Source organism: Castanea sativa, chromosome 8 (assembly GCF_040712315.1).
Source record: "Castanea sativa cultivar Marrone di Chiusa Pesio chromosome 8, ASM4071231v1".
In the NCBI taxonomy this organism is placed as follows: Eukaryota; Viridiplantae; Streptophyta; class Magnoliopsida; order Fagales; family Fagaceae; genus Castanea; species Castanea sativa.
This window is the reverse complement of record NC_134020.1, coordinates 18445492-18468739: the sequence shown is the minus strand read 5'-3', so window position 1 is coordinate 18468739 and position 23248 is coordinate 18445492. Positions and strand designations below refer to the sequence as shown.

Sequence of the window (23248 nt, the reverse complement as noted above, 5' to 3'; positions counted from 1 at the left end):
ACTGTAAATAAAAATAAAAATTAGCTGAAATAGTACAGTAAGACCTATAAATAGTACAAAAAAGTGTAGTTAGACCCATGAATAGTAGTAAAAATAAGCTAAATAGTAAAATAAGTTGGCAAATTTAATCATGCAAAACGGACACTTGGTGTACAAAAGAGAAGAATAGCAAATAAAGTATCTATGGGTGCCATGTAAATGCAGCATATGCATCTAGACTGATTTATCACTAAACATAAAACTATTTGTCATAATTAATAATTAATGATACGCCACAAACAAGAAGAGTTTTCTCTGGCTGGTACCAACTTACTATTTCCTAGCTGCCTTAACTGGGCACTGCAACTACAAACAAGATAGGTAGATCTCCAGAAAATATAAGGAAACTGGGCACTGCAAATACAAACAAGATAGGTAGATCTCCAGAAAATATAAGGAACAGTGATAAACCAATCTACAAACACATAAAACCGCAGACATTCTGATAATAAAAAAAAAAACCGCAGACATTTACATTGAAGCTACCATGTTCTTCTGGCCCATCCACCGTGTAATGGCTGATTTTATGCTTGCTGCTAATGCCAGCACTCTTGTCTCATAGCAATCTGGATGGATAGCCTTCACTTTCCCCGATACAGTATTCACAGATACTTTGCTACAGGCCGTGGACACAGCAGTACCTTTATAAGCCTTGCAGATATAGCTTAGAAAGTTTTCATAATCCTGCAGTGAGAGAAATTATATCATTTCTTAGAGAGGGCATCAATAATGGTTACCCATTACCCATCAATATTTTAAATGACCAGAAATCAACCTAGTGGTTACAAACAACCATCACTTGTTTAATTAGTTCAAAATGAGGTTACACAAATATAATTCAATCATGTATGCATATGGCCTTGGTGAATAATATTGGAAAACAGAAGAACTTTACATAGTCAAAAGAACAAACCTCATAGAGTGGTTCTCCATCCACAACAACCCAAGGCACATACTCATGAGGAGGCTGAAGGGTGTTTGTTTCAGCTGCATATTGCAATTCAAGCTGTATAAAGAAAAAATAAATCCAATTATAGATAGCTAGAGAATTTTTTACAGTAATAAACCATAATGTAAGTAACAAGAGGCAAAAAGAAAGGAAAATGCTGTGCCTAGTATGATTCCAGTCAACAGAATAATAGCACATATCCCCCCTTCCCACAGGGAAAAAAAAAAAAAAAAAAAAAGGGCCCCTAGAGTGGTCCCATATTAAAGAATGGAATGATTTTACAATCAATCAAATGTCAGAGAAATCAGTTTTTAGTGAGTCAATTCAAAATACTTGCACTAAATTACCACTCTATGTAAGAAGTTCTTGATTCGGGGTCGTGTTCTTCAGTATTCTAGTCACCAGTTTAAATATAAAAGTATTTGGCGGTCATGGAAGCTCCAACCATTTCCTGGCCATGTTATTAATTAACACCATCCAAGCATCTGGCAGCTCATTTGTAATAAATAACGATTTCATCCAATCCTTGGTGCGGTGGCAAGTGCCATCCACCAAGAGTGACAGGTCATAGGTTCTAGTCTGGGAATCATCTTCTCCAAAAAAATATTTGGAGGCTTGCAAAAGTGGGGGCTTGTGCACTGGGTATATTTTTGTTTTAACCAATTTCACCCATGCCCAGTAAAGCTTAGTCCTTCACTAATTTCCACGGGATCCACAATTACTCACCTTTACAATACTACAAATGAAAAGCCAAATAGTTTAAGGACTGATGATTCATTCAACATAAATTCAAACTCTCTTTCCTATGTTCCTAAGAAGGGTCAACTGCAAATACTTGCATACCCAAATCTTACAGCTTCTTGGAGGAATCAAGAAAACAAAAACATATACCATCTGTCAATAAGCTATATTTAGCAAGATAGAATCCATGTAGGCAAAAAAGCATAATGTCAGTAATTCAACCAGAGGTATCTCCTTAGGTAAGCTAAGGATTCTTTAATTAGTAGCCTAGCAATTATAAATAAAATTAATGGCAAAGCACTTCCAACCCTTCAATAGAAATTATTATGTGCCAACTACCAAGTGATCACACAACAAATATTCCACCTTAATGATGTAGCCCATATAAAGGCTACACGATTTCAATAATGTATCTTGGTTCACATTAAGTAAAGAATATTTCATTTATTCATCATAGGATAATCTGTGTTGTTTGTATATTTTAGTTTATTAGACAAAGCTGGTATAAATAGTACAATCAACTGAAATTTTGCTACAATTTGATTCTTAATAGGATAACATTAATATTAAACTTGGGAGTGCCCACAGCAAACATCCAGGGGGGGACTATACACATCAGAACAATTAGTTCTAAGAGCCCTAAACACCCACGATGAACAAAAAGACAGAGTGCATCCTGATATTTTCACCAAGATAACTTACGCCACTTGAATGAAAAATTTAATGTTAAATTCAATTGGAGAAAACCAACCTCTTTACCATGTCCACTACTATAGCAATCTGAAATAGGTTTTGGATCCAAGCCCAGCTTCTCAAAACATGATTCCCATTGGGGGTACTTGTGTTCGTAGACCAAAGTCTCAACGCAATTAATAAAAGGAAAATGCTCACTCTGCAACAACATGAAAGTGCATGAGAACATAGCATTGCCACTCGCATGTTACTAAAAGTTAAATCCCTTGAATAGCTGACCAAACAACTCCACTAACTTAAGATTTTTCATTTTCCAAGAAGAAAAAACCACCCTAGTATTTGTTAGGGAGATAAAACCTTGGAGAGACTCCAATTGAGGCCTTAATATAACATAGGAACACCACTTAACCCAACAACTTAAGCCTATAGGTTTGAGCCTAATTGTATTATATTAATTCCTCATCTTCTTTACCTTTTCTCCATGTGAGACTTCCAGTCACACACCCTTCAGTATGCATATGATTAAAACATTTTCACAGCTATCCACAGGAAATACAGAAATGATGTCCCTGTGCACACCACAACTAAATATAAGCTTAGCACCAAGAAGAAAATGCTAGTAGCACTTTATGTACCAATGGGTTCTTATCATTTTTCATTTCTACTGTCTTATTGCCAAGACCTCGTAGCTTAATTGGCACCTCTTGGTGTTTTCAATGGAAACACCCAGCCTCACTCCCCCCCCCATTGTAAGTATCGCAATATTAAAAAAAATAAAGTCTTACCAAATCAGGCCAGACATCAATTGCACAGGCTTCCACAGTGTTTAGTAAGCATTCATATGGGCCATGCTGCAATCATCATCAAACAATTTAGTATATACCCACCAAAACAAAAGAATAATGAAAAGTACAATTTTGACGTTCTCAATACAAGTAAATAAGTCCAACCCATATGGGAAAATTGTCAAATAGTATAAGTATACAGTTCCAAGCAATTGAATTGCGATTAATCAAACAAAAAATTAAAAAGTACAAAGACAAGCAGACAATTCATAAAAGTGTGGAATGAAGGAAAACCATGACCTGGCAATCGAAGGTGTTGTTGCCTCTGAGTTTGGCGTTACCCCAAGGAACGAGTTTGAGATCGACGATAGAGATGAGATCAGTTTCGAAGAGCTTGTCCAGGTAATTGATTATGAAATTGGCGCTGTAGGGGCATAGGGATTCGTAGTATAAGCCCACAGAGACTTTCTGAGAATCTGATGGTGAAATAATTCTAGAAGCTGACGAAGAAGAAGAAGAGGTGAACAAGAAGAGGTAAGAGATGAGAGAGAGCGTAATTACAATATGAGAAGCCATTGGAGAAAAAAGCTGAGGGATTTTCAGGACAATGGACCTGAGACTGAGAGCCAGAGATGGAGTGAAGAAATCTATCTAAGAAAACTATATAAAGATCAGGACTGGAAAATTACAGGTGTTTCTTGTTAGACCCCGCCACTAGTCAGAAACGGTTCATATATATATTTCATTCTTTTAAAATTGTGGTTTTTTTATTTTTTATTTTAACAACAAATACACAAGGTGATTCTCAAAAACACACACACAGTTGGGTTCTAGTTAGTTCAATTGATAAAGTCTTTTTTAGTTGAATAAAAGATCTAGGGTTCAATTTTCGCCTACATCAAAAATCAATTTATTGTCTTAGTCTGATGATAAAGAACATAATTAAGTGCGAAAATCATAAGTTGATACTCTCAAATAAAAAAAAAAAATTACACACCGAAATAAAGACAACTTTGTGAACTTAGTGCAATACCCTACCTGATCTTAATCCCTTAAAAATGATATCTAAATATTGTCCTAAATTTATTATAAAATAAGAATAAGTCTAATACAAAAGTTTTTTAACGAGTCCATGGTGTTAAATTTTAATGATAGACTATATTAAAATGATTGTATACCATTAGTAATTTACTACCTCAAACTATGAATAAATAAATAAATAAAATTTGTGTCAAATTTCAATAGCAAGAATAATAAAATAAAGATATTAATTTCTCACTTTGAAAATTACTTTTATTGGCTACCAAATCTAATTATTTACTAAAAACACACAAAAAAAAAATCTAAAAACATAGGTAAAACTCTTTAATTAAATTTAACTATCTTTTCCTAGTAATAATTAAATTCAACCATGTAGTTTATTGGCTAATATAGCCATATGGTTGAATTTAATTAACTTCCTAAAATATAACATATAAGTAATTGTATTTAAATTTTGTCCTTTTTTTATGATTCAATAGTTGGGGGAGGGAGCATTTGAACTGTAGAGATCTTCATTTGAAACACCAAAAAGTGTAATTTGAATTACAAAATTCTTGACAAATTTTGTTAATTATCCTAATTTACTTATAGTGCATCACAACTCACAAGATGTAAGGGGAAAAAACACTATAAAAATGAAAAATGTGTCCACTTGGTGCAAACACTACATGTAGAACATAAAGTTTAGTACAGGGTAAATTTTGCAAACCTCAAGGGAAAATGACATTACGTCTTGAATCTTAAGAAAAATGACACTTTATCTCTTAAGGTTTGAGAAAATCAACACATTAGTCATTTCGTTATAATAATAACAAAAAATTTCAAATTTTGAAAAGACTCTCTCAACCAAACCATAATCATGGTAATGAATTTTTTTTTTTTTTGGTTAAATATTGTTCTTTATCACCAAATTGTGGTTAGGGTTTGGTTAATGCAATATTTTCAAAAGTTGAAATATTCTATTGTTGTTATTAATGGAAGGACTAATATGTTGGTTTCTCAATCTCAAGGAAGATAAATGTCATTTCCCCAAACTTAAGCGAGATTTGTAAATTTCCTCATTTTCTTTTCCAGGGTAAATATATATTGAAATAATTGTTTGAAATTTATGAAATTAAGCTGGTCTCTTTCAAGGTTTTTGTATTTTTTTTTTGCTATAATAAGCAGGGGGAAATGCACCTCTCCGCATCCACTCGAATTAAGAAGAGGTTCGATTGATTTATTTTATTTTATTTTTTCAAGTAATTTGACCTGTAGAACTATAAAACCCAGAATTTCGATATATGCTGATACCAACCATACAATTGCACAGGGCGAGTCAGGGTTTAATGAGCAATTTGACAAATTGCGTATTGGGGTGAAGCCAAGCACCATGTGGTCCAAATACGTACACCACCTGCCAAAGCTGAAAGGCACACCCAACAAGAGTAGCTGTGAATTTTGACAAGTTTTGAGGCCAAATGCATTCTTTTCTCAGGATTAAGACAAGGAGTTTGAGTGGTGGTTAGTAGTAAGCTCAGAGTCTCAATCAATCTCCCATGGATTCTCATTCTAGATTGTTTCCTCTTTGTTTGTTAGTGTTTACCAGGTCTTGTTACCTCCTACTTAATTCGGATTCTTTCCCGGTTTCATTTGTAGAGTTTAGGACTGTAATTGCTTCTCCGTTGACTTAGGCTTTCTTAAGGACATGATCCAAAAAATATAAGTGTCCTCAATAATTTCCTTCTTTTTTTCTTTTTTGAAATAGTCTTTTAATAACTTGAACCAAAATACTAATTATTAAGCAGTAACTACAACTTTTAACTTCTAAATTCTAAGATATGTTATTCACAATAATATATTAGGGACAGGATTACAAGGAGATCCAAGCTACATCGAGAAACCATAATTCATTTGGCTAGAATTGTTCATGATAATACTACAAATCCTCACCAATAAATCAGTTTACAAGATAAATAGATCCCTTAAGTGTTCGTAACACCTGTAGCTGGCATTCAAGAAATAAATCCTTTGCTCTTCAAACTTTCAACAGATTCCTTGATAATTTGCTCCATAGGAATGAATTGTAAGCCCAAGTCCATCAGCTTCTTAGCTCCATCCTTCGCCCTCAGCAACCCAGGTTGAGTATCCTTTGGCAACCTGCACACAAGGGGACATCATAGATTCAGCAATTTATACAACCACTTCTATTGCACTTAAATTCTAAAATTGGCATCAAGCAGATATGATAATGTTCCAAAGGATGAAAAACCAAAATCAACGACTTGGAATCCAACCAGATTCATGCAACAATAAGTTTACCTAACTAGAAATTCTAAAATCATTAAGGTATGGCAGCACAAAGGGAACTTAAATAAGCTAGCAAAAAAAGATGAAATATTATTAGAAGGCAAGAATAAAAGTTGCATGACTGGGTCTCTATAGATCAGACAGCACTCAGTCCAAGGAATGGAGTTGAGTTGGGTGGGGCTAAACCCAAACAAAAATTGAAGTTTAAAGTTGATTTATGACCTATTAAAAATTGTCGAAAACAGAACATAATAAAATATACACTTCTATGGTACTTCCTGTGGCAGACAGTGCAATATCAATGTTAAACCCAACAAACCTCATTTGACAATTCTTAGTTATATATCTTCGTATATTAAGCATTATCATATCTGGATCATAATTCCCTTGGAATGCAATTTAATTCCACCATGTCATTGACTTTTGTTCTAATGCAGCTTTTATGGTTATCAGATACTCGAAATGTACATCGTTCCTGTTTCAAATCCATTTGATAGTCACAGAAAGTTGAATGTATTACCTTGGAACTTTATATTCAGGGTAAAGTTCAGCAACCTTTGCTACAAAATCACCATAATGTGATATAGCTTCAACACACAAGTGCCTTCCAGTTGCTGATTTGTTCTCATAAACCAATATATGTGCCAGGGCCACATCTTTAAAATGCACAGATCCCATAAAAAAATCTTCATATGTTTCAGTGCATCCTGCAGCAAGGATAAAATCGCATGGTTAAGGCTTTTACTAATTGTAAATATCAGAAACTTACAGTTAAAAAAAGGAATTATCATTTTGTTTTTAGAAGTAGAGGAAATTACAAATCCACAATAATCAACTATAATAAAAAAGTAAGAGAGCTGGTGGTGCATCCTCCCAGGGTTGAAGACTACATCCAGTTAAAGGTGTGACAGGGGTTTGCAACATAGAATTGTCCATATAAAGGCGGAATGACATCACGTGTCGAAAGCTTTCATCTATTGTGATTGCATGCTGCTTATCACTTAGCAAGCATGGCTACTTCCTAACCCAAAGAAGATTGAAGGGTGGCATGCTTTTGACAGCCCAAGGAGTACCTAAAGCAAAAAACCCTTATGAAAATAAACTTCCACAACAGACCTATACTAGGAGATGAGGAAAGTGGCATATCACTGCATTCCTGCATACAGTGAATACTGTCCCTTCCTCCAAGTTTGGGACTAGCCACATATATGACCATTAAGTATGAGATAAAAAGCATTGAAAGAAAACCTTTTTTTCTGAAGAATATTTATAAACTGAACTTTTACAGTGCACAAATCTTAAGCCTTTACTCAAGGTCAGCCACAGCCACTTGATTTTAATTATATGGAGACTTGACTAAAGCAAAGAAGAACGAATTGCTGTTTTATTATAGTAATAAATAAAACAAAAATGGCATATGAATTCCACGAGTTTTAATTTGCTGATTCAAAATTGAAGTGACAAATAAGGATGGTTAAATTAAACAATTTATGTACATCAAATCTATTGATCGAAACTCCATCTAATACACAAGGTTATTAATAATTCCCATTGCCATAACATTAGATGGTAGTAAGACATATTCCACGGACAGAGCATTACCCTGAAGAAGGCGAAGAAGCATTAGCATGCTAGCATTGAGTCTAGGGGGAATAACAGGGCCCATGACTGTCCCAGGATTGACCACCACCACATCCAAACCCTTCTCTTTAGAAAAATCCCAAGCTGCTTTCTCGGCTAGGTTTTTAGAAATTGGATACCATAACTAGACAAAAAAAAAAAACAAACAAATCATTATTATAGTCCAATAAATTTTTGTTGAAAGCTAGACGAAGAGTGAAGTGCAAGTGTGTCAGTATGAGGCACTCACCTCCTTCTGCCTGCAGTAGTCAAGGTCGGACCAGCAATCCTCAGCCTTGACAACATCAGGTGGCCAGTTAGGGCTGGGAGTTATAGAGGAGATTGATGACGTGACCACCACGCGGCTCACTCCAGCATCCTTTGCTGCAGTCAGTACATTGAGAGTACCCTTGATCGCAGGGTCCAGAAGTTGCTTCTGTAAATGCCCCACTCCCAAATCACAATTCACATACATTAATATTACTAGAAAAAGAAAAGTAGTCCAATAAAGAAAGAATCAATTGCAGGTGCAAGAGAAGAGAAAGAGGATGGGATTGGGATTGGGAGCACACACCTGGGGATCTAGGACTTGATCGACAATGCAGGGAGAGGCGAGGTGGAAGACACCGGCGCAGCCACTAACAGCGCGGAGAATGGAGGGGTAGTCGAGGAGATCAATCTGGAAGAGACGGAGACGAGTTTCAGCTCCTCCTCCTTCTACACCTTCTAGATGCTTCGTTTCATTCTCATCCTCTGCAACACAACACATAGTACGTTAGAACTTAGAAGAATAATAAAGTGATGGAAGATCCATGGAGCATTTGGATTTTATAACTGAGATCTTGGACGGTGGCATGGACATTGTAGCCACGATGGAGGAGCTCACGGACGAGCCAGGATCCAATGCACCCGCTACCTCCGGTCACGCACACCACCTCTCCCTCTTTTGCCATTCCCCTTCTCTCTCTCTCTCTCTCTCCTTCCCCCAATCTTCACACGTCACTCACTGCCACTGCCAATTCTATTTGCAATTTTTCTTTTATAAAGATTTTACTTCTTGTCCGCACTCCGCAGAGAGATGAATAGATACGATAGGAAAAGGATAATACTTTTTTTTTTTTTTTTTTTTAAGAGAAGGGGGAAAGGATAATACTATAGAATTGAATATGATGAAGGATGATGCAGATAAATATATATATAATAAACATAGTGCCTAAATGCTGTTGGGAATGGATAACGTAGGAATGTAACATTTTTTTTTTCTTCTAATTATTATTATAAATTTTTTTCTGTAACATCACTTGTACATCATTGTCATTACTTTGATCCCACTGACACCGACATACTATATATGGGCGATGCAGTAACTTCTACGGGATTTGTTGAAACGAAGAGAGTTGAAAATCTATACCGTGTTTACCACACGTTTCTCCTATCCTTCACAGTCAGTGTCGACACCATTGGATTTGACAGTTCCAAAATTGGTGAGGTGATGGGCTGACAGATCCCACCAAATACAGCAGCAGCCAGCAGGGGGAGGTCTAGGCCTGCTCAACGTCACAAACTATTTTTCAGCTCAGAACCAAATTGTTCTAGTCGAGTTCGACCCTAATGTGAATGATGGACAGGATGGGATCCTCAATTTGCTTCCAACATCAAACTCTAATTTCTAGCTGCTGTTTTGCTTCCAACGCCAACAGGCATATCACGTAACACGAGGGACCGAACCACGCAAAACAATTGTAGTTTTGGTTCTGTTTTTGCGCCCGATTGGGAGATGATGAAAGTTTCAGCTTAATTTAAGAATTTTTGCTTCTTTTTTGTAATATTTATAAACCTTTTAGTATTCGTGAATCTCATTGTACTATTCAACTAGTTTTTAACCTTTTTTTATTGTGTTTTTAGCAAGAAAATTTTATTTTTAACTAAATAAATTATTTCCAAACAGACCCTTAATCTAATACTTTTTTTCCTGAACATGCAGTAAGTACTCACTAATTCTCAATTAATCTTAGGGGAATACCACATTTGAGAATTGAGATAGCTTCTACAATATTAGTTAAATAAATCTGTTTTTTTAATATATATATATATATATATGGATTGGGAAGGAAGGACTTTTAGACCACGACATTGTATTTATAGCAAAATCAACAAAATAACCTCTGTATAATTTTGAACATCACGAGAAAAAACCAAACATCTATACAATAGTATGACCTTGTTTAAATTTTACCTTTTAGGTTGTAAAAATATCACATAAATAAAGTCAAGCTGCTATAATATAGTTGATACAAATTCTCCAAATCCGAAAAGTCTACCAGAACGCATTTCAATGGAGGATAGGGGCAAAAGTGCAGAACCCAGTTTTTATTTTATTTTTTCCTCTTCCTCTTCAAAATGAGAGGCAGAGGGAACTGGATATTGGAAGGAAGGAGAGAATAAAGAAGAGAAGAAGGGGGGGGGGGGGGGGTTGTTTTGGGATTGGCTCTTTATATCAGGACTTACAGACCCTTCTGCCATTTTTATCACAATAGCTTAAAAGTTCCCCAAAAGCTCAATCCAACCAATATAGCTTATACTAAGATGCCCGTCAATGTCCAGAAGCTGTAATGATTTTTCAACACTAAAGTAAATAGAATAACTTTATGGGAAACTCCCTTCACTGTTTTCTTTGAATGCCAAACGCAACACGTATAATAGTATCTACTTAACCTACTAAACTTCCTCAGTTTGAAGAATACTTCCGCAAAGGAAACTATCATGAAAGAAATACAGTATTAGTACAAAATCAAAAATCATGAATTCCCTCTAATGCATCCCTTTAATTAAGGGGAATAATTTCTACGATGAAATAAGGTATCATAAATTTGAAGATAAGCTATCACTTCTATTGTAATAATTAATGCTTGCAAAATTGGATCACAATAGCAATGCACTAAATCAATCGTGTCTATCCAGAAACTTCTCTATCAGGACTGAAAATGCTGCAAAGCCAGCGCAACCAGCACAAGCTGCTTTTGGACCACCTAGAAACACACAAAAGAAGACAATTAAGATGTTACATGGGAAGAAAATGAAGAGAATGTAAAGAATCATGATAGCAATAACTCACGGTAAAAGAACTCTAATATGTGGGTTGAGTGCCAGACAATTTTCGTGACCTTTCTTAAAAAGGGGGAGAAAAGAGGAAAGAAAGTGCAATAGGTATGAGAGAAGATCTACTAAAGAATACAGCCTCAATCTACAACATTATGCATCATCTGCAAAGTTCATAACATTATCTGTAGGCACCTCATTATGATTATGAGAAATATACGAGACCAAATCCTTCAAGAGAGTAGAATAAGCAAAGGACTACATGATTGTCTCCTTAAAGAGTAACCAAAAGAACTTGTGTCTAATGACTACACTGTAAATGAGTAAAATGAGACATATGCCACCACCATGTCACAAAATTAATGAATACCTTGGTTCTAAGTAAACCTTTTTTGCAACCGTAAATGTTCATACAGTCAAAGGCAAGCATGTAGCTTCCTGAGGTTGATGTTAAAGCTTAGCAACCAAGCCCAACTAAGCCGTTCCCTTGCATTTTAGGAGAGGTCCACGCAACCAAGTCCAGAAGTAGGCACCTCTCTCCAGGTTTCCCACCCATGTAGCTTCCTGAGGTTGATGTTAAAGCTTAGCAACCAAGCCCAACAAAGCTGTTCCCCAGCATTTTAGGAGAGGTCCACGCAACCAAGTCCAGAAGTAGGCACCTCTCTCCAGGTTCCCCACCCCACCCCCCTTCCTAATCAAGGAAGCTTTATAATTTAAGTAATAAAAAAAAAAAATCCCCAAAGCAATTAACAGTTGTCTCTTCAGGTATTTGACAATATATTATGCCCTACATGTCATATAGATGTATCTCCAAAGCTCCTAAACAACACTATTTAAAGCTACTAAAACAGTAGCCATTTTTTTGGGATAAGTACAATAATTTTATTCAATAGAGGAGATAGATCAAATACACAATGTGTATTGACCCACTCCTAAAGAATTACCATTTCAAACTCAAAAGGTCTAGAAAGCCTTAAACAGAAGAAAAGGGGATACTGCCTGAAACAGTTATCCACTTGTATACAGACTTCAAAATCATTTGCTTCACAAAATGATTAGGTCACTCAACACCATCAAAGGTCCTACTATTCCTCTCCGCCAAATGGTCCCCAACACACACAAAGAAGTAGCCTTCCGTATCTTAAAATGGCTATAACAACGAAACTTTACCCAACAACTGAATCAAGTCTTTGGCATGACCCAAGAGACCCAGAGTAAACACAAATGAACACAAGGCCATTGCTAAGGAAAATTGAACAGAAGGTGATCAACAGGCTCTTCATTACCAATGCACATGCAACACCAATTTATACTCATAAGAGAGTGTTTTTAAAGATCCTCCACTAAAATTTTACTCAAAGCTGTTGTCCAAACAAAGAAAGCTATCTCACGAGGTACCTTTATACTCCAAATACTCCTCCATGGAAAGTGAACAACTGCAGGTCCTCTCAGATGCTCATAGAAAAAGCAGTGATTTCATTACATTCACAATCACATCCATTGTTATAAGCATATCTTAAACCAATCAGATCTTTTCCATGATACTGATCAACGGAGCTCAATACTTATGCCATTTTGTGCTCTTTTCTTTTTCCTTTTTTTATGGCAATATATAACATGATAGAATCAAAGGGAATATTTCACAGCTAACAATATAGACTACTAGAGAACATGAATATCGTTGTATATGTATTCTTTTTTTCTTTTTTCTTTTTTTTTGGGGGGAGGGGGGGGGGGGGAGAAGGGTGATGGGACTAATAATTGTATATGAATTCTACTTGAGTTAGAAATCTACTTCTTCTTCTTTTTTGATAAGTAATAATGATATATATTCAAGAACACTACCTTATGCAAAACAACATAGGGCAGAGAGAAAATTACAAAGGGAAAAGAAAGAGAATAAAGAAAAAAGAAAAGAAAAAATACTAATTATATAGCAGCAAGCTAAGGAATATAGGGAGAGAGTCACTAGAGGTGAGTCCCCAAGCCCTAGACCAGTCAAACAGAGAGCTACTAAAAGAAACCAATAGCTGGTCGTCCGAGCTATCCATGTCCTCAAAAGTTCTCTTGTTTCGCTCCCTCCAAAAGCACCACATTAAGCACAATGGAGCTAAATTCTAAATACTAGACAAATGCTTTCCAGGCCAATTCCACCAACCAAAAAGAGTATCCACAACCGATCTTGGCAAGACCCAAGAGATCCCAAAAAATCTAAACACCAAATTCCACAACCGATAAGCCTTACCACAATGAAGTAACAAATGATCCACCGTCTCCCCATTGCAGCGGCACATGATGCACTAGTCAACAAAATTCATCCCTCTACCTCTCAAATTGTCACTTGTAAGGATCCTATCCCATACAGTAGTCCACACAAAGAAGGAAACACGCCTAGGAACCTTAACCTTCCAAACACCTTTCCAAGGAAAAATAAAGGGCAAGGGGCTTCTCAACTTATTGTAAAACGATATCAAAATCCTCATTCTTTGTCAACTTCCACCTCATACGATCTTCGTTCTCAGTGGGAGGTAGATTTGAACCCAAGGTACGGAGAAATCCATCCACCCCACCCATTTCCCAATCATTAGGTCTCCGAATAAAATGAACATTTCAGCTTCTCCGTTCCTCTAACCCCAACCGTTCAAGAGAAGAGGCCACTGATGCCTCTTTATAGGAAGCAATCCCATACACCCTCGAAAAAGTCAATTGAAGAGGAGAATCCCTACACCATTGATCTGTCCAAAGCTTAACTCTATCTCCCACCCCTACCTCAAAGCGAATATTTTTGCTAAACTCCTCCCAACCCATGCGAATACTTCTCCACAAGCCACACCCATGCACCCCTCTACCTAGCTTGGATGTCCATCCCCCCCATTCTTCCCCAAATTTTAGAGCTACAACCCTTCTTCAAAGCCTTGTCTCCTCAATCCCAAACCGCCATAGCCACTTCCCTAGTAAGGCTTTATTAAAAGTAGTTACTTTCCTTACTCCTAACCCACCATTTTTCAAAGGTGCACACACCTGGTCCCATCCCATCAAATGAGTCTTGGAGTCCACCCACAAGAAATCCCTTTGCAACCTCTCAATTTTATTGGCCACATACATAGGGATGGTAAAAAGAGATAAATAATAAGTGGGAAGGCTAGATATCGTGCTTTTAAGCAACGTTAGTCTTCCACCTTTAGACAAATACAACTTCTTCCAACCGGCCAACTTCTGCTCAATTTTCTCCAAGATAGGATTCCTGACAGAGGGGGACTTATGGGACGCCCCCAATGGCATTACAAGATAGGTCATGGGCAAAGACCCAATCCGGCATCCCAAAATCTCTACCAAGACATAGACATTAAGGACCTCCCCAATAGGAACCATCTCACTCTTCAACACATTTACCTTTAAACATGTCACTACCTAGAAACAAAGAAAAAGCATCCGAACATGTAGAATCTGTTCCTCATCTGCATCGCAAAACAAAATCGTATCATCCACAAACAAAAGATGCGAGACACATTTCCCTCCACCCAGTCTACCAGCAGCCCTTAACCCTCGAAGCAAACCAACCCCTTCAACTATTTTCATCATCTTACTGAAGACCTCTATCATAACCAAAAACAACATGGGAGATAGCGTGTCCCCTTGTCTCAAACCCCTAAAACTCCCAAAAAAATCAGCTGGAGACCCATTAAACAAGATAAATAATTGGACTGTAGAGATGCAAGTGCGGATCCACCTATACCACCTCACCCCAAATCCCATTCTCTTCAACAAATCAAGGAGAGCCTCCCAATTCACATGATCATAGGCTTTCTCAATATCTAATTTACAAATAACTCCCGGAATCTTACTCTTCACTCTACTATCAACACACTCATTAGCAATAAGAACAGAATCAAGTATCTGTCTACCACCCACAAAACTGTTCTGAGACGCAGATATAAGCTAATCCAAAACCTCTTTCAGGCGGTTTGCCAACACCTTAGCCAGAATCTTGTAAACACTCCCCACCAAATTAATAGGTCTAAAGTCTCGAATATTGGAGGTACCATTCTTTTTAGGGATTAAGGTTATGAAAGTTGCATTAAGAGATTTTTCAAATTTACTATATTGATAAAACTCTTCAAACACAGCTAAAACATCTATTTCCACAACTCCCCAACAATGGTGGTAGAAAGACAAAGAGAAACCATCAGGACCTGGAGCTTTATCTCCTTCCAACTCCTTAACCACTCGAAGAACCTCCTCCTTTTCAAACCTCTGTTTGAGCCAGTCCTTCTCCAAACCCTCTATCCAATCAAACTCCAAGCCTTCCACAAAAGGCCTCCACTCCTCTGTCTCCTTGTACAAGTTTTTTATAAAATTGTACAGCTTTGGTCTGCCATCTCGAACTCGTCCTCATAAATAACCCCATTCACCTCCAACATACTAATATGATTATACCTTCTTCGAGAATTGGCCACCTTGTGGAAAAATTCGGTATTGTTATCTCCTTCCTTAATGCAAAGCATCCTCGATTTCTGTCTCCAAGAAACTTCTTCCAATGAGATAAGGTTTTGAATTTGAGATCTCAACAAAACCCTCTCACCTAACTCCACTTCATAAAGGCCATACTCCCCTTCCTTAACATCCAATAATTTTAAAGCCTCCAACAAGTCTTTTCTCTGACGCTCTACATTTCCAAACTCACTCCGGTTCCACTGAATAATATCTTCCTTCAATGCCTTCAGCTTCTTGGCAAGTACAAAACTGGGGGTACCTGAGAAGAAATATCGATTCCACCAAGAATGAACCCTATCCTTGAACCCATCCGTCTTTAGCCACATGTTCTCGAACCTAAAAGGACTCTTCTCCCTTAATATCCCTGCTGCCACCACTAATATAGGGAAGTGGTCTTAAATAAGACGAGGTAAGACCCGTTGGATCACACATGGATAGTAATCCTCCTAATCATAAGAAACTAGAACCCTGTCTATCCTAGACATCGAAGGCTGATCTGAATCACTTGACCATGTATAAGTCCCTCCTTCCAATGACAAATCTATTAAGCTAAGCTCCTCGATGAACTCAGAGAAATTCTCCATAGCTGGGGTAAGACGTAGTCCCCCCAACCGTTTGCTTGGGAAATGAACAATGTTGAAATCCCCCATGTAACACCAAGGAACTTCCCAAAGTTGTTGAATACCAATCAGCTCATCCCACATCTACCCCCTCAAATTATTATCATTCAGGTCATAAACCCCAGAATATGCCCAAATAAAACCATCCCCCAAACCCTACCACCGAACTGATACGGAAAATTGACCCACCATTACCTCCAACTTTTCTAAAGTCCTATCCCACATCATCAAAACCCCACCAGTTATCTGATCCGCATCCAACACTACCCAGTCAACATAGGGACAACTCCACAAAATGCAAATCAACTATCTATCCATGCCCGCAAGCTTAGTTTCTTGAAGGCAAACTACATCACAATTCCACTCCCGTAATAAATTTCTAACTATCAAACGTTTCCGTGAATCATTCAATCCTCGAACATTCCATAACACCATTCTTAACTTCATTGAAACTGAAAACTCCCTACTACAACCTCATAAATGCAGTCGAAGAAAACTATCTTCCGTCATAGTTAACCGAGGAAATCAAAATCCTCAACTCCCTCTTCCCTTTATCCTTGGAGACAACTTTTCGGTGGGTAGCATCTTTCCTGTGCATCAGATTTGCTGCCTCAAACTCCATCTCAAGTCTTTGTAATAGCATAATGCACCTCCTCTCATGCCGACACAAAGGGAGCCCCATCATCTTGTTGAAACCGGGGAGTCTAAGTTTCACCCAATTAGAAACACTCAATGTGTTATCAAACTTCATCACCTCAGAATTGCTATTCAATTCAGCCGTCGCAACCAACCCCAGAGGATTAATTGTCATCAATGAGGAAGAACTAACCGCATCACCCAGGCCCTCATCTGCATAAGCTGTTCCTACCTCAGTCAACGCCAATACCGACTGGTTAGCCTGAAGGGAGGTGTCTACCCCCTGAATATCACTTGCACCCTCAACCCAACCACCTTCATCTCCACCCAGCACAACCAATTCCTCAATCCCAATTCTCGGTGAACTCAAAACGTAGTTGGATAACACAAAAGCCCTGTCAACGTTTGTTTCTACCTTACCCAATGTGATCGGAGGCTCATTGGCGCGAGACCCACCAGAGACAGCCTCCCAAAGTCTCCGTAGGGCATCCCGTAAGCTTGGTTAGAGGAACAGACTCAAATCTGTCCTCGTAGTGCGGAAATGATCAAGATTGGCCCTACCCAGTGACGCCGGTGAGTCCCCGCCATGAAAACCATCTAACGTGGGCCAACAGGGCTCCGCCGATGCCTTTGCAGGACCACTATTCCTCTTGGTTTGACCCACCAAGCTCATCACCATCTTTGACGCTGGGTGTCGCGCTGTACTGGCCTCCTCTGATGACACCTCAACAAGATACCCAGCAGCACCGGTGATGTCCTGAGCAACCAAAGCTTCGTGAGATGCTTTGGACATCACCGGTGTGTGGGCTTCCTGATTTAATGACCTTGGGTCACCTAAAGATGGGCTTACACCCATTACCATCCCAAATGGGCCGGTGGGCTCAGGATCAAGGAACACAGAAAGGCCCAGTTGAGCTTGATCTGAGCCCACCACAAGATTAAAATGAATCCGTGACCCAATGGGACCCCCCACGTGCTTCCTCTGATCCTTTGTGACCTATATAGAACTCCTCAGTCCTCCTTTCTTCCATGACACTTGCCTTTTTCCTTCTCCATTCAGCTCTACAGTCAAGCCTATTCCTGTCCAGTCAAAGTTCCTCAGTTCACCTTTTTTTCGAAAAACATGAACAATCCGATTTGATTTGAAATACAATGGGGATCTCCTTTTTTTTTCTACCAAATTTGTCTTTTGAAAATCAAATGCCTCTAAGCTGCGCCGAGAGCCCATCTGACTTGGGAAGCTCACCGGAGTTTCGCTAAGTAAATTGTGTTCAAGTATTGGGTTCTGCTTCTCCCCCATATTCTCCCCTAGTTGCAATTTCCCTTTACCATGGACACTTAACATATGTGGCTGATTTTTGTCCCTGGCTTGCACCTGATGCCCATGCACCGTATCGGCATAAGATTTAAAAGGTTGAACCCCTGAGTTATCCTTATGAAGCCGAGCCACAAATTTCGAATGCCCAGACCCACCATTGACATAGTTATCAGGTTCCAACAACTTCCTTAGCTCTAACCCAAAAACCCTCCATCCATTCTTTGCTCTACCTACTAGAATGATAATGGACCTCCTGGACCCTCCCACTTTAAGTTCAGTTAAGAGTAGGAACAGCCCAAAAGAGTTGGAACTCCGTTGGAGGGTGTATGCTACATCACCATCCCTAAACGTATAAAAAAGCTTCGGATTAAACCCCACGACTATCTGTTCTGTACTCTTCACCAGCCATTGTGCCGCATTCTTACCCATGAAGACTGACTTTTTGAAGTACCTACTCCGCTCAAAAATCCTTAAAGAAAAAAACCGTCCCCCTTCCTCTACCACCAGTTGAAAAAATTTGAATTCAATACAAAAACAGCGAGAACCACCCATAATTGAATCACTAACAGCTCTCAAATAATCTCCTAAAAAGGCTAATCTAAATCTCTGGAATGAAAAATGCAAATTAGACCCCTTCTACCTCACTTCTCCGAAAGTTTGCTCTTAAAATTTTAATGAGTTACGATTTAGTTTCCCTAAAAAATTTAAAACGTATCAATTTTGTGCATATGCCCATTTGCCATTAAATAAATTGCAAATGTGATAGACAGAATGCTGACATGAGTCCATGAAACATTAAAAAACTAACATGGCTTGCAATAAATTTAACAAGAAGAATGAAATTGACACCTTTTAAATATTGCAGAGACATAATTGTAACTTTTTAAATTTGAGGGACAAAAACCAAATTTGGGCCAAATTATCGGGAAAATTTTATATTTCAGCCTAGTCCTTTTCTTTTTTTAATAAGATTTCAACCAATGCACGATGAAATTGCATATAAGCAAAGAGAAGCCACCATCCGAAATTCATCTTGGACAAACTGCAATAATCAGCCATCCTCTCAAATCCTAGCTGCTGAGTTTGGATCACCCAATAAACCTCAAAAAAGAGGGAAGATCAAAACCTAATCTCCTTTGCAATTAAAAAACCTTTTTTTCTTCAAACTTTCTGATATAGAATAGCTTCAAAGAAAAAAGTTCTTTGACAATATATTATACGACTAAACCAGGGCACAGTAGTACAGAAATATAACCCAAGGGTAAATAATGCCTTAGGTTCAACAAGAAAAATACTTTGGTATGAGAGTCACAAGCACAATGATCCTACATTCCATGCTTTAGACTCCTCATGGAGCAAACCAAGCCACTTGACTAAATTTCATCAACATCAACATCAAATCTGGCAGAGAAGTTTAGGTTTTCCACCAGATGGGTGAGCAAAATACTAATAACAAATAAGCAAACACAAGCAAATTTTTGCCAAAGCCACTCATCAGTGACTCCTTTTTTATCTCAAGAAATGCAAAAATTAATCTGCTATATTCATGACAGTTAGAATTCCATCCATATAGTCTATAAACTTATAGCTGAAGGCCAGAACCTATGCGGTAAACAGAATGACATCTGCGTTAATCCAAAATACATAGGTCCTTGGTAATATCTGTAATTATATCCTATCTAACAACAATCCACAAGTTAGTATGCTAGTATGCGTGTGTCTATAAGTCTCAAGTGATGGATAAAGAAATTACCTTTTGCTGATAGTGTGCCTCCTGTTACACACCCAGCAACAACAGTATTTGTCATATCATGTTTCGCCCGTGCCTTCAAACACAAAATTCAGAATCATTAATTATGAAAAGAATCGAAACAAACAGAAGCCTGACTATTCACTCTAGATTTACAAAAATACCTTCTCAACAACACATTCAGCTGCTGAAAACACCAAGCCCATAATTGCAAATGCTTTGGCGGAACTCCAGCTCCGCCGCCCCATCTGCTTTGCTGTATAAATAAACTGCTGCCTACCAGTCATTTCGTCTTGCATTATAGGGTTGTCCAGTGCCCCTAGAAACATACCCATGAATAATCCAAGCCCACCTCCTATAAAAATTTTCACACCACCACAAATAACAAATCATTATTACTGATGTATAATAGAACTTGGCCAAGATAAATTCAGAGTCTTCCACTCTCATGAGCATATAAAACTTCAAGTTTAATATAATGTTTCTTCCTTTTGTTAGGGGGTTATATTCCCAATGGCCTAACCGACCCTAAAACTATATCAGGAACTAAATTGAAGCTACGTCGTAAACATAAGATCAGCTTGGTAAAATGTCTTGTTCGACGACAAGACCATTTACAAGTTGAGCTAACTGAACCAACATTACTGACAAATATCTTAATATCCATTTGTTGGGTTGCTGAGAAAATGTGGACAATGAGGCAAAAGTAAAGAAGTTCCGAAATGTCGAAAATATATGTACAAAACACACGAATTGACCCCCCCAAAAAAAAAGGCTTTTTCATATTTTCTAGGAAACCAAACAAGGGGAAAAGCAAAAAGGAATCAAACCCATTTGCGAAAATCACAAAAATAAAACGAAAAAAAGGGTGCTTGGTTCATACCCATGACCCCACTAACGACGCTGCGGACAGCGCAGTTGTTCCAAATGTCTTGGCCACGTATTTCCTCGGCGGTGGGCAGTCTTATAGGCTCAATCGGAGGAGGCTTCTCTGCTTCTTTAGAGCTGGAGGAACCGTTTGTAGATTCAGTTCCCGTATTCGAAGCCATAGTGTATGAGTATGAGAAGCAAAAGATGAAGAAGAATCAGGGAGGGTTTGTGGCCTCGCCGCCAGAGAAGTATGGAAGAGTGTTTAGTAGCTCTACGATGGTCTTTATGAAGCTCATTTAGAAAGAAGACTTGGAAAAGAAAATAAACTTGTGTTGGGGTTGGCTTGGGTTGGGGTGCAAGAATTTAGAATTATTCGCGTGCGCTTGGTGCTTCTCTGAGGGATGGTTGTCACCGTCTGTGTACTCTAGCACTGTATGCTGCTTTCCTTTTTTTTTCTTCTTTTTCTTTTTCCTTTTCTGATTATTGATTTTTTTTCTATATATTCAGTTTTTAAAAATTATTTTGTTATAAAGTCTCTATTACAACTTTTATTTTTTTTAATAACTGTCTCTGTTACAACTTATTTAGTTATATTACCTCTTTTTGAAACTCAATTTTATCTAGATCGAGTTCTATGTAATTAAGTGAAATGTGAAACTCGAGTATGAAATAATCAAGTTTCACATTTGCCATATATCATCGAATTGCATAAAATTCGATTTTGGAGAAGTTGAGTTCTACTTTGAACTCGATTTGAAGAAAGTCAAGTTCCAAAAAATGCTATATAACTAAATAAGTTGCGATTTTTATAAATTTTAATATAATAATTTTCAAAACCCAAATATTTTAAGATGTTAATTTTTTTTCAAAAACACACACCTATATGTAGGAGAAGGGATTTTAAGATGTTAATTGAACCAAAAATAATCACTCCAAGCATACTACTTCAATATTTTATTTTACTGAAGAGGGTTGTTATTAAAGCTATTAAGGAGAAGCTGAACTTTTTCATATAGAAGGACAACAATAGTTTAGCCTATGGTTGTGAAGTGGATTAGGATGTAGTTTCCACTCCTAAGAAAGAAAGCGGTTTGAGTTTGAGAATGTGCAACTATTTAAATCAGTGATAAATAATGCTAAGAACACGTTTGATCTAAAAAGTTAATATCAATTTAGAGCTAGATTGCTTTAGTTAAGACGAGGGAGGAGGATAAGGGTATTTGACTTCCATCTAAATCAAGCCACTGTATTTGTGCAAACACCTAGGATTGCATTGGAGGGATCATAATAGAGATTGATTGCCTAGAACGAATTCCGAATGGAAATTAGTCCGAAGTCACGAGGTTGGGTGTCTAGTGCATTCAACAGTATAGTCAAGTTCACCATAGAAAATGTTTCATGCATATCCATAAGACAGAGTTAGAGCATTAGTATTCGGTCTCTCAAATGTTATATGTTGGTATATTTTAGCATCAAAAACTCAAAAAGCCCCATTACCCAGTCTTCAAATTGTAAAAAAAAAATTACAATCTTGCTACAATACCATCCTAAATCTAAGAAGTACTGTAGCAGGATTGTATAATAAAAATTTATTTTTTAATCTTTGATTCATCTTCTCTCTCCTTTCTTTGTCTCATTATTGCAATTCTCTTTCTCTCTCTTTCTTCTCTCTCTTTCTTTCTGCTCTCTCTTCTTCAAATCTGAAACCATCCCAAGCTTCCTTCCTCTCTCTCAAATCGATATGGAGACAACGGTGATGGAGGCATGGAGATTAGCTTTTGTGGTGGAGGCATGGAGATCGTGGAGCCATGGTGGAACAATGGTTGTGGCCAGGTAACAGTGGTGATGGTCTTGGGTCCCAATGTTGGGTAACTATGGCTGTGGCAGGGTTTCAATAAGTTTAGGTTGGATTTTTGGAATCGGTTTGATTTTCGATGGGTTCTAATATGTATTTTTCTTTGATTTTTTGTGGGTTTTTGTGCAAGGTGGTGGTGGGTGTGTTGTTATATGTTGGAATATTTTAGCATCAAAGCCCTAAAAAACCCCATTTCCCAGTCTTCTAATTCTAAAAAAAATTGCAATCTTGCTATGATACCATCCTAAATCTAAGATGGTACTGTGGCAGGATTGTATAATAAAATTTTTTTTTTTTTAATCTCTGATTCATCTTCTCTCTCATCTCTTTGTCTCATTATTGCATTTTTCTTTCTCTCTCTTCCTTCTCTCTCTTTCTTTCTGCTATCTCTTCTTCAAACCTGAAACCATCTCAGGCTTCCTTGCTCTCTCTCAAATTGGCATAGAGAC

General features: G+C 37.7%; 3 protein-coding genes across 3 annotated transcripts; all 3 read right to left on the bottom strand.

Annotated features, from left to right (window-relative positions):
• Nucleotides 1-222: 222 nt before the first annotated feature.
• On the bottom strand, nt 223-3968 carry LOC142608356 (gamma-interferon-responsive lysosomal thiol protein). Its single transcript, XM_075780115.1, has 5 exons — nt 3508-3968; nt 3208-3273; nt 2481-2621; nt 953-1045; nt 223-723 (listed from the first exon to the last, which is right to left on the bottom strand). The coding sequence occupies exons 1-5, from the start codon at nt 3781-3783 to the stop codon at nt 511-513; spliced, it is 789 nt and encodes a 262-aa protein (XP_075636230.1). The 5' UTR covers nt 3784-3968; the 3' UTR covers nt 223-510.
• Nucleotides 3969-6045: 2077 nt separating this feature from the next.
• LOC142608233 (cinnamoyl-CoA reductase 1) lies at nt 6046-9335 on the bottom strand. The gene is made up of 6 exons (XM_075779963.1): nt 8993-9335; nt 8732-8910; nt 8408-8593; nt 8140-8302; nt 7058-7244; nt 6046-6387 (listed from the first exon to the last, which is right to left on the bottom strand). The coding sequence occupies exons 1-6, from the start codon at nt 9108-9110 to the stop codon at nt 6243-6245; spliced, it is 978 nt and encodes a 325-aa protein (XP_075636078.1). The 5' UTR covers nt 9111-9335; the 3' UTR covers nt 6046-6242.
• A 1467-nt stretch (nt 9336-10802) lies between these two features.
• LOC142605554 (mitochondrial import inner membrane translocase subunit TIM22-4-like) lies at nt 10803-21279 on the bottom strand. The gene is made up of 4 exons (XM_075776961.1): nt 20958-21279; nt 20239-20429; nt 20078-20150; nt 10803-11186 (listed from the first exon to the last, which is right to left on the bottom strand). The coding sequence occupies exons 1-4, from the start codon at nt 21121-21123 to the stop codon at nt 11101-11103; spliced, it is 516 nt and encodes a 171-aa protein (XP_075633076.1). The 5' UTR covers nt 21124-21279; the 3' UTR covers nt 10803-11100.
• Nucleotides 21280-23248: the final 1969 nt, after the last annotated feature.